We start from the raw sequence: 12,051 nt of genomic DNA on the forward strand, positions 1-12,051 counted from the left end.
TCTCTCATTTTTCTGTCTTAACTTATATATTATTAATCTTTTAGATCCTTCAAGTAGTACATAGTATTTGCACTATTTCATTGTTCCTTTTCTTTTCCTTTTTCCCTTTGTTTCTTTTGCTTTCTTATTTTTTTTCTTTAACTTTAAGTTTAAATTGCAATTTACTTAAATAATCCATCTTTTCAAAACCTATTAGTATATATATAAAAAAAATATATAGTTTTGACAGAGTTTTGATATTGTAATTATAATTCATGGTACGATTTAGGATGGTTTTTATTAATTTATGTTTTTTTTCTTGATTCTTTTTTAAATTTAACTAACAACACAACTCTTTAATTTAAAAAATTTACGCATGGAAAAAAAAATGTAATTTTGAAAAATAAAAAACCAAAAAATGTTATAAAAATTACTATTAATTTAACTCCACACATTTGATAAAAATACATAAAATTGGGGTAGTGTTAGTTAGGTGCATAAATTAGTGGGTAGGTCTCTAACAACAAAGTCCATTAAACATTCTCTGGCCATTGTACCAAACAACACATATTAAGTCCAAAAATTGGTGACACACACCACAACATCACAACCAAAAAGGGGATTTCAAAGTTGCCAAAATTTTATTTTCATTCTGCAATTTATTTTGTAGGTCTAACAAAGGACAGAAGCCCACAAAATGGGTTTGTATTCTTGTGCTGTAAATGTTGGTATTGCAAAAAAAAAAAAAGGAAGAAAGAAAGGAAGAGCGACCAATAAACAAATGCCCATAAATTGGTTTACAAAAGCCTGCCATTACCAAAGAGCAAAGGAATCTCCTTTTGCAATTTGCAAGAGAATGTTGTTAGTAATAAGGCCAAATTCTTTCTGAGCTGCTCTTTCTTTCTTCAACTGTCTTGTATTATTGTATTCCCTTTTTTTCATAAATATATACCTCTTTCTTTTGTTTTACCACTACACATTCTATTCTGTCTCACTTTAAAACTTACCACAATTATTAACTTTGTCTCCTTTCTAAAAATTTAAATCTTATTGGGTAGAAAGATGAAACGTTAAAAGAGATTGTTTCATAGTACCTGATTGTAGATTTTAAAAGTTAGTTGAGAAATCGACAATTAATTGATCAATAAATTGTGCAAAGTAGAAAGCATTTGAGAAATTGACATAGAGATTTTTGTGGTTTACTAATACTTCGTTGATTACATCCACAGGAAAAGGAAGAGAGTAGCGGCACTTGTTATTAAAAAGATTAAGAGGCTGCACCAATAGGATTAAGAATTTGTACTTGGTCATTGGATTACCAAATAGCATATACAATACATTATTCTAACGTTAATGATCATTGAAGAATAATATATGAACGCATTTTAAAATGCATCTATCTTTATACATATCAATTTGATAGTACATAATATTTAACTTTAAATACAGATTCGAGAAACTATGATCAGTAACTTTACAACGGGACGAGGACAAAGTTGCTTTTCGTAATTTTTAAATTTTTCTAAAAATAATTTCTCTTCGATAATATTATATGCTTCTAGAATTTTGTTATTTTCGGTTTGTTTTCACTATTTGGTGTGAATGTTAATGTTGTTTTTTCCTTAATTTTCTAGGTGAGATTGAGTGAGTTTTGTGATGTGATGTTATATTTCGTATATTTGTTGGCAAAGAATAATATATTCCATAATTAAAGATGGAAGATTTCTATCTTTCACTTTACATTTTATTAAAAGTTAAAACTCAAAAAATGAATTCATCATTCTTACGTTAACTTGTAGTTTTAAATTTTGATAAAACGATAGTTGAAATGCATATGACAAACGTTAAACACGTTACTTTTTTAAAAAAATTTAATAATAATCTTTAAGAAAATGTTAAAAATGAAGATAAATTATTATAGAATCAAATATGTCAAAAGTAAATAAAAAAAATAGATAAATTATTTTTTCGATGGATTTTTAGTGGCTTGTTTAGCTCGTTTGGCTCAATTGTTAATCGTTTGATTTTATTCGTTTTACTACATGTTCCATAATCCATAACACAAGTTTGTTGAGAATGTGTGAAAGTAAGACCCAAGTCCACAGACATCTGGGTAATTCAAGCATCCCAAAAGAGCTAATTATGCATCAAGCCTTTGGTTGGTGATCTAGTCAAGTTTGTTTAATTGTTTAAACAAAAGAGAAATAACCAAATCAAAATCATTAGCAATAACGTACAATCTCTTATTCAATACCTATGTCAACACTGCTTGATATTGTTACGTGTTCTAGATGGATGTTAAACAATGGACTACCTCCACCTCAAAAAGGTAAACAAAATTTTGTGTGTTTACCTAAATTAAACGTTCGAATACTAACTTAAGTTATGTGTAGACATTTTTTAATTAAAATATTTCACGACCATTCGAAATAATTTATCAAAATAAATATCTTTTTTTTTTAAATCATCCCAATAATTATTTAATATGTAGTAATCTGTGTTGTTGTTTATTCCTTTTGTTAAAAAAAACTTTAAACATTGTTGATGTGGAATGGGCCTCCAGCTCGCGATTGATTATTGGGCTTGTTTTCTGGACTGTGGGTTACATAATTGAGCCCAGTGTAGTGTACTTTAGGGCCTGTTTGTTTAGCCCAAAATTTTAACGTTTTGTATGTGATTTTCCAGAAAATTAGATTTAATAAAAACTACCATTTTAGAAATAATAATTAAATATAACAAAATTTATTAGTGATAGACTTTTATCGCATACATAATCATATAGTTCATTAGTAATAGATCAATATTTTCATAGGACTCCTATCACTCATAAATTTTGATAGATTTTGTTATATCTATAATATTTTAAATGTTGTTATATATATACTAATATTTTGAATATAATTGCTATATACGATACTTGTTTGAAGCTAGAGAGACTTCTTGATCGGATTATTTAAAAGTTAGAAGATATAAGTTTGATAATAGATTGATATATTATAAACTTACGGCTACTAACTAACTATGTTTACTTACTAATAACATCCACAATTCGACATCATTGCAATTTGTTGGCATTTGATAACGGTCCCTGTGTCTTTGGATATTGTTGGTTGGACGCTCTTTATGGTACATTTGTTTGATAGCAATACTATTGGACCAACAATTACAATGTATCTAAATGTTAGCTTGTTCTGTATACATAACGACAAAAAATAAATGATCAATCATACTCTAATTAAGCAACAATCAAAGTTTAATTAATACAATTTTTTTCAACATTTTATAAATTTCTTAAAAATTTTCATATCATAAAATTGAGATCTTAACGTTTTTATTGACATCACATTTAGAAGACTGTTAACATGTAATTATAAAATTGTGTACATTCCAATCTTCGACGATCAAACGTGAGGATCTAAAATTAGTAAATTATTTAATTGATATCCAACTTCCGAATAACATTGACACAAAACAGTATATGAATATTAGTGAATTGCAAATAAAAAGACATATAGTTAAATTGTTACAATAAGATCATCACTTTAGTACAAATTTAATATGTTTCAGATCTTTCTCTTTCAAATACACAAAATCTTACTATAAAATAATATTCAAATTGTTTTATTAAAAAACATAAAGTATAATTATAAAACATAGAATGATGACACGTGTAAATACATTAGAAAATGACAAGTTTGCAAACAAGTTAATTTGTTTAATTTATTATAAAAAATGATAGGTTAAAAAGAGACTCAAAACTGACCCCACATGCACCAAAATTAAAAATTAAAAAAGAGCCATTAATTAATTTTAAAATATAATTTAAAAAGATTCAAAATAGGCAAATAATTTAAAATATTTAATAGTTTAAATTTTAAAGTCATTAAAAAAGAGTTTTTCCAAAAAAAATGTATTATTAAAAACATTGTTTTAGAATGAAAATTAGGGTAATTTAGATTGGATTCGGATAACTATTTAGTTTTCTCTCTAAAAGAAATTTATTTTTACGGGTTGGAAGGGATTGTTGAATTTTTAACCAAATTTCAAAATTTCAAAATAATTTTAGAAAGATGGGGTTATTTTATTTTATATTTTTAATTAAGTTGTTTTGTTTTAATAAAAAAAAAAAAAGTTAGAAAGAAGGTGAGATTATTATATTATTTTATAAAAATGGAAAGAAGTTAGAAAAGGTGTTTGAAGGGCAAATTTGTGTACTTTCATTTTATTCACTTTTTCGCCTCTCATTGTTCATTTTCAGGACAAATTGAAAACCCATTTCTCCCCTTCCATAAACCCTCAATTTCTCCATTTCAAATTCATCCGAAATGGGAGAAATCAAACGTAAAAGAGGCCGAAAAGCCAAAGATTCCAAGCCGGAGGCCCTAGATTTTCCTCCCCCCACCACTGCTACTGCCACCGTCGCCATGGATGACGTTTTTTCAGTTAGCAACGTCGAGCTTATGGAACCAGCATCCACTTCTAAGCACCATCAGAACCGCCGTGGGAGACCTAAGAAGCTTTCCAAGCATGTCGATAATCCCGACAAGTTCCCGCAATTGTCTCCGTCTAGACGTGGCCCTCGCGCTGTCGAAAATGGCGAATTTGCAGCTTCCGGCGATGCCTTGCCGTCTTCTATCGTTTCGGAAAGGGTGCAACCGGAATGGCCAGGCATGGCGAGAGTCATGCCGGCCATGGACGCTGTGGTTAAGGTGTTTTGTGTCCACACGGAGCCCAATTTTTCTCTTCCTTGGCAGAGAAAGAGGCAATATAGTTCGAGTAGTAGTGGATTTGTGATTGGTGGAAGGAGGGTTCTCACGAATGCGCATTCCGTCGAGCATTATACCCAGGTTAAGCTTAAGAAGCGTGGTTCAGATACGAAGTATTTGGCGACCGTACTTGCAATCGGGACTGAATGCGACATCGGTAATGGGATCCGTTGCCCTTGGGTTTTAATTTAATTTGTGATTCTTGGATTTGAACATGACGGATAAATTTTCACCCTAGATTATGCTACGTTCGACCTTTTCTCTATGTTTATCTCAATCTGCAATTTTGGGGACGTTATCATGCGTTCCGGTTGTTCAAGATTGTATTGTTTCTAGAGTTGAGAATCCTAGTCATTTCTTAGTGGGGTTAAACTTCGCACAAATTCATCATTTAGACTTGGGGAAATTCCTCGTAGTCATTTGCATCTTGATTTAGCAAATGGGTTACTTTAGATGAGATTCACTCTGCGCATTTATGTTTGGTTATTGTTACGATGGATAAATGTGAAAACTTTGTATGTAATAGGAAGACAAGGATTGATAAATCTGTCTATAATTAAAAATGTGGATGGTGGAAATGGATCACGATTTATGTAATTATGGTTTTACCTACCATTTTTCTCGTTGCATTTGCATGGATTTATGGTTCCATACATTTATTTTTTCGTCAACTTAAAACATTAAGTATTATGATGTATGATAATGCAGCAATGCTTACTGTTGATGACGATGAGTTTTGGGTGGGAGTTTCGCCGGTGGAATTTGGGGAGTTACCTGCACTGCAAGATGCAGTAACTGTTGTTGGTTATCCAATTGGAGGTGATACAATTTCTGTCACAAGTGGGGTTGTATCGCGGATAGAAATCCTTTCTTATGTGCACGGGTCAACCGAGCTTCTCGGTCTACAGGTTTTGCGCTTTGAGCCTTGACGACATTACTGCTTTTAGTTTTTTGGAATAGGGATAATGGTCGATGCTTTACGTCAACTATTTTCTACTGTAGATAGATGCTGCTATAAACTCTGGTAATTCTGGTGGGCCTGCCTTTAATGATAAAGGCAACTGTGTAGGCATTGCATTTCAGTCACTCAAGCATGAAGATGCAGAAAACATAGGTTATGTCATACCAACACCAGTTATCTTGCATTTTATTCGGGACTACGAGAAGAATGGAGCATACACAGGTATTTGGGCACTTAGAGTGGGACGAATATCAGACTGTGGTCCTTTTATGTTGTTTTCATTGATTGAATTGGCCTTTGTTATGATTTTCTTTGTTCTTTACTTGAAGCAATAAAATTTATTGGATGCCAGGCTTTCCAATTCTTGGTCTTGAGTGGCAGAAAATGGAAAATCCTGATCTTCGTGAGGCTATGGGTATGAAGCAAGATCAGAAAGGTGTCCGTATTAGGCGTATCGATCCTACCGGCCCAGAATCCAAAGTTTTGAAGCCAGCAGATATTATTCTCAGCTTTGATGGGGTCGATATTGCAAATGATGGAACAGGTAAATATGTATTTTATCATTTTTACATGATGTAAAAGCATCATCCTTGAACTGACAACCATCTATTGACTCATGTAGCCTCTTCTTTAATAATACTTTATAGTAATTACATACTTTGATTACTTCCATAACACTGAGAAGATTTGCAAAATATACAAAGATACATATAGTTCACTAGCTACCAAAAGTAGAAAGAAAGGTAGACACACTAACCTAAACCACCAATGAATTGAGTAAAAAGCTCTCCTATGATAGAAGGCTGAATGAGGTTAAAGCATAATTGCTGAGTACTGTTGCTTGCAGCAATATGTTAAAAAAGCAAGCCTGCCACATCTTTGTTTTTTCTTTTCCTTTTCTAAATACTAAATGAGAAAAATGTTTCATGCCTATTTCTTTGGAAGATTTCTAATCTCCTTTCTTCTAGTTTCCTTCATGTCTGTTTCATTGCACAATAATTTTGATAAGTTTTATATTTTTTCTATCCCACTTCCCTGAAGCTGGGTTTATTTCCCTTGCATCTTGTGTTGACTTAATTTCCAGAGGCTATTGAGCACTCAGTATATTTGCGGGCCTTTAGAAAAACACTGATTTGCTGGTCTAATGCGAGTGCATTTCAGAATCTAATCCTTGGATTATTTCTTCTGTGTCTGCACAAGTTATAACCTTATTTTGGAAAGTATGTCTGTAGAAGCCCCTTCTTTCTTATTTGATAGCCCACTCTGTCACTATTTTTTGCAGTTCCTTTCAGGCATGGTGAGCGTATAGGATTTAGTTACCTTGTCTCTCAGAAATATACTGGTGATAGTGCAACGATAAAAGTTCTGCGCAACTCTGAGACACTTAGTTTTAACTACCAGCTTGCAACTTATAGAAGGCTCATTCCGGCACACAATGAAGGCAGACCCCCTTCTTATTACATTGTAGCAGGATTTGTTTTTTCCACTGTATCTGTTCCTTATCTTCGTTCTGAGGTTTGTTAACCAACATACTTTTCTCCTCCCTCCGCATTCTATAACTAAGCTTCAGTAGTTGCTTTGATTTTCTCTTCTATGTTTTATTAGAATTTACATGATGGATTAACGTGTTTAAAAGTTTGTTGAACAGAATTTACATAGAATTTTGTTTAGTGGTTATATATCATAATCCTGTTAGGCATGATTCTCTTATTGTCTGTGCAACGAGTATAGCTCTCGGGTATCTAGCTCAGCTTTTACCTGCTTTTTGGTACTATTTGATTCTTCTATTGTAGTATTATGAGGGCACTGTAAATGAGATTAAAACTTGTACAGCAGCATCCTCAATGACACTATAGCTGTGTTAATGTGTCAGATTTTAGGCCTATTAACTTTGCCTCTAAACCCTAAACTTAAAATAGATCCTCCAAAACAAAGTGCACTGTTAGGTTCTACATTCTTCAGTGAGTCAAAGAACATTTCATCGGTGGATCTCATTCCATTCAGTTTTGGAATGTATGTACCATTTAATTTCTTAACCAGCTTATGTTGAAGGTCGAGAAAACATAGATCTCATTTTGATCATTAGTGGAACAATAGAAGACTGGTGGGAAGAAAAAGAGGATTTGTTTTCAAGATGTGAAATTGAGACCGGTTGATCTTGGAAGCCAATGCTGTGAGAAAGTGTATTACAGAGTGGATTGAAATTTCCTTGATGTGGCCTGCGTTATGAATTTAGCTAAGTTAGTTGTCAACTAAACTTATGTTTATTTCCATTGCTGGAGGGAAGGCTTTCAGGTGGGAAGTTTCCTTATTGTTTATATTTGTGTTAGAAATACTAACAGGAAAATATTAGAGACATAATTAAGCATATTTGGAGGACTATTTGCCATCAACGGGAGTTGGCGAGTATGTTGTATGTAGGGCGAGTTATTAGGAGGTTTGGAGGAAGGCAGAATATGGGAAGAATATCTCTCCCCAGAAAAGAGGTTGCAAATGGCCTCTCCAATTGAAGAGGATTGAAGAGAAGAGAGCTACAGAGTTGGAAAAGAGGGGAACATTTACCGCAATTAACCCCCTGATTATAGGCTTAAAAAAATTATAAAAGGAGAGACTCATATCTTGGAAGATACGCTTATAGCTTTCTTGCCAAGTATTCCAGTAGAAAACTGTTTTAAGATTCTCCCACAGAGCCTTTTCTTCAATATATTGTGGTACACAGTTATGGAATGATTCTACGTGTTTAAGCTAAGAATTTTTAAATCAGCAGTGCATACTGAATGTTGATAGCATAGTAGAAAGAGGAATAAATTTGAGTAGAGAACACTAGCATCACTCTTATTCATAAACGTCCATTTCTACAAGCTATGATATATATATATATAAAGATTGTAGTTCGAATTTTGAAGTTCTTACTGATTTGATGTTAAGTTTGCGTAAATCATGATACTGAACTTTCTGAAAATGCTTGGAATTGTAGTATGGAAAGGATTATGAATATGAAGCTCCAGTCAAACTCTTGGACAAACTATTGCATTCAATGCCCCAATCACCAGATGAGCAGCTAGTGGTGGTTTCCCAGGTTCTCTCACTTACCCTCTTCTCTTCAGTTTAGTGTGCTATATCTGTTGTGTATTATAGCATGTTTGGGAGTGATTTTGAAATTGTTAAAATCACTTTTATCACGTTCAAGTTTGCTCCACAGCATGCTTTTAACAATTTAAAATCAATATCGATTGTATGAATATTGGATTTATAAGTGTAGAATCAAATATTACATTGATTTGCAATAACTAAATGCATATTATGGAGTTATTTTGAACCTGTACTTTTTTTGGATTCTTAACCTCAACCGTTTCTTGTAAATTTCTTGCAGGTACTTGTGGCTGATATCAACATTGGGTATGAAGACATCGTTAACACCCAGGTCTGGATTATATCTTGCTAATCCACTAGAACGACATCATTTTGACTGCAAGTTATTAATAACTCTGCTCAATCATCTTTGTGCATGATAGGTCCTTGCTTTCAATGGTAAACCTGTGAAGAACCTCAAGAGCTTGGCTAACATGGTCGAAAGTTGCGACGATGAATTTTTAAAGTTCGATTTAGAATATCAACAGGTTCTGCCCCCCCTCTCTTAAGGACTATCTCTATTTTTTCTAATGATATCTTGAGTCTCATTTTCTATCTGCTGCAATCTTCCAGATAGTTGTCCTCCGCACAAGTACAGCCAAAGCAGCCACTTCAGATATTCTGGCCACACATTGCATACCCTCAGCTATGTCTAACGATCTCAAGACCTAACTTCAGATTGAAATTTTTTTAGGTATACGTGTAGTTTATTGTACTCGTCTACCGCCCTGCTGAGTATGTGAAGGTTCTGAAAGGTTTCATTTGAAGTGTGTGTATGCTTTCCTTCTTCATGACGTTGGGTTTAATACGAATGGTAGGAGGTAGATTTTCAAAAGGATTAGAATGAAAGATAGAATCGATCAAGAGTTAAAAACTGCATTGTATTGACTTCTCAGCTCTTGGAAGTTTTGATTAAATGATATTGGTAGTTGGTTAGGTGGATTTGATGACTCTCTATCCCTCACTGAACCCTACTTGTCGAAACTCTTTACCATTGATAATGTGATGATAACTAGCTAACTTATGGTGCAGTTTCTTGAATAACTGCCAACCATTTCAGCCGTGACCAAACCGTTGTATGTGGTTTTGCTTTCATAATAAGGGTTGTGTGAAGTTGAACTAGAACCAGGTTTAGGCAATTTGGTTCTTCACCTCTGCTGGGACTGTATTGGCTTCCTTCCCTAACCCTTTAGTTGGTTAGTACAGAAGTGAACATGACAATGTTGGGTCTATTTAGGATGATTTTCTAAGCGTTTTCAAACCTAAGTTCGAAATTTTTCTCAAAACAACCATGGAAAGCTTTTGCTATGGAAAAAAAGTTTATGTTTTTTCTATTTAGCGCAAAAATAAAAAACGAAATAACAAAAAGTATAAGGCATAATAGAGTTGAATGGAGGGAGACGATGAATAATATGTATAGTTTTTAATTGAAGTAAAAATTATTTTGGAACAAAGTTTAAATCTGTGACTTTATAAATGAAATCAATCTAAACTATTAGGAGTTTTTCTTTAAAAAGAGAATAGTGATAATGATAATTTAATTTAAGCTTGAACTCTGCCATGACTAAAATGTTGTATGGGCCCCCGACCCGCTGATTCGTGCCCCATTTACATCCACAACTGAACGAAGTCGAACTTGTACCAAGACGAAGAAGGCGGCAACGAAGCAACCTCTTCCTTCCTCCAAACCAATTCGTTCTTTTTACTTTGTGGGTCGCTTAGTCTTCTTGCGTTTTTCTCTGCTTTTGATCTAGATTCAGCTCATCCCTTCTTCAATCAACCAACAATGAGCTCCGACGAACCCAATTTGGACGAGTTCTTCGTTGAGAAAAAGCGCGCTAGGAACCCTCTTGTCCCCATCGGTAATTTCCCCTAATTTCTTCCTCCTTCCTATTGCTGTTGCTTCAATTTCATTGATGTCTGTTGAATGGTTGTATTGGACGTCTCCTTGTGTGTATATTTTCTTGTTTTTTCTTCCCCTTTGTGCTGTCCGGCGTCCGATTATAATCAGAAATGAATATGTTTTGGTTTATATGTTTACCCTTTTGGCGGTTAGGTTGCTACCTGAGTTAATTTCAACTAAACGAAACGAATTCTAGAGTGATTCTATCGAGCATCTGATTTTGAGCAAATTGCAGGAAGTGGGGGGTTTTCCTTTTTCAATACTGCAACACGAAGGGTTTTCATTTTAGTGTTGTATATGAGTTAAAATTGCTTATGAGAGTCGGTGGTTTGTAATTCTAGATATAAAGTTGTGTTCTTTTTTCTCCGTTGGTTTGTTTGTTTGATAGAATTCGATATTCAGGTGCACTTGCCACTGCTGGGGTTCTCACTGCTGGATTAATAAGCTTTAGACGAGGCAACTCTCAATTGGGGCAGATGTTAATGAGAGCTCGTGTAGTTGTCCAAGGTGCTACAGTAGCACTGATGGTTGGCACGGCTTATTACTATGGAGAGAATCCTTGGCGGTCGAGTTAAAACGTCCATGTACTGCTCTTTATGACTTTCTTTTCACCATCTTGTTTTACATTGCGACATTTCAGTAAACAATGAAAGATTTGTTGTCTTGCTATCTTTCTTTAGGTATAAGCCATAACAATCTTATTCTGTGATTCGGTAACGATATTTATATATACTCGAAATAATTCTTCAGGGGAAGGAAGTGTAATATGTATTCATTCTTGGGCTTAGGTGTATTGCCTTTAAAGATATTAATCTTGGTGTATTATTGATTTTTTTTTCCTTATCTTTTATTTGAAGTTCAACGCGTTATGTTGGAGCATTAACAATATAACTGAGAATCATTGGGCCTATTCTCAATGTCTTCATCTTAGTTCGATGAGCATCCATATATTATATTGATATATATATTCCCCTTATGACATATGATGGAGGAGCTTACTCATTCTAATTGTCTTCTTCTCTCCTTTATGTTGGGCATATGACAAAGTTATTTGTACTCTGCATTAATAGAGATAAGGGGAAGGGAGAGACAAGTTAGAAGTTAGGCATGTGGATGTTTTATTTCCTTTCTTCCGTTCTTTTTGATTCCACATGGTTTCTATTTGGCAGCATTGAAGTTGTGGCTGTAGATAAGCAAATTCTAAATTTCATTTTCATGTCTAAATCAATAGTTATACTTTATTTTGAAATTTCAACTTGAGATCTGTCACTGCATTTCCTTTAGATTCAACAAATAGGAATGTCTCAATA

General features: G+C 33.6%; 2 protein-coding genes across 2 annotated transcripts; both read left to right on the forward strand.

Moving 5' to 3' along the window:
- The first annotated feature begins 4,188 nt into the window (after positions 1-4,188).
- LOC101219688 (protease Do-like 9) lies at positions 4,189-9,789 on the forward strand. The gene is made up of 9 exons (XM_004152412.3): positions 4,189-4,902; positions 5,454-5,653; positions 5,748-5,928; positions 6,059-6,250; positions 6,989-7,221; positions 8,684-8,785; positions 9,080-9,130; positions 9,222-9,326; positions 9,412-9,789. Exons 1-9 carry the CDS (start codon positions 4,305-4,307, stop codon positions 9,508-9,510), a joined length of 1,761 nt encoding a protein of 586 aa, XP_004152460.1. The 5' UTR covers positions 4,189-4,304; the 3' UTR covers positions 9,511-9,789.
- Positions 9,790-10,405: 616 nt separating this feature from the next.
- Positions 10,406-11,629, forward strand: LOC101220872 (RING-H2 finger protein ATL48). The gene is made up of 2 exons (XM_004152417.3): positions 10,406-10,700; positions 11,144-11,629. The coding sequence occupies exons 1-2, from the start codon at positions 10,625-10,627 to the stop codon at positions 11,314-11,316; spliced, it is 249 nt and encodes an 82-aa protein (XP_004152465.1). The 5' UTR covers positions 10,406-10,624; the 3' UTR covers positions 11,317-11,629.
- The last annotated feature ends 422 nt before the right edge of the window (positions 11,630-12,051 follow it).

Source organism: Cucumis sativus, chromosome 1, assembly GCF_000004075.3.
Source record: "Cucumis sativus cultivar 9930 chromosome 1, Cucumber_9930_V3, whole genome shotgun sequence".
In the NCBI taxonomy this organism is placed as follows: Eukaryota; Viridiplantae; Streptophyta; class Magnoliopsida; order Cucurbitales; family Cucurbitaceae; genus Cucumis; species Cucumis sativus.

Coding starts and splice junctions, on each gene's coding strand:
- LOC101219688 (XM_004152412.3), top strand. CDS start 4,305: ATGGGAGAAATCAAACGTAAAAGAGGCCGAAAAGCCAAAGATTCCAAG. Junction 7,222..8,683: donor TTCCTTATCTTCGTTCTGAG/GTTTGTTAACCA, acceptor TTGGAATTGTAG/TATGGAAAGGATTATGAATA. Junction 9,131..9,221: donor AAGACATCGTTAACACCCAG/GTCTGGATTATA, acceptor TGTGCATGATAG/GTCCTTGCTTTCAATGGTAA.
- LOC101220872 (XM_004152417.3), top strand. CDS start 10,625: ATGAGCTCCGACGAACCCAATTTGGACGAGTTCTTCGTTGAGAAAAAG. Junction 10,701..11,143: donor GAACCCTCTTGTCCCCATCG/GTAATTTCCCCT, acceptor TTCGATATTCAG/GTGCACTTGCCACTGCTGGG.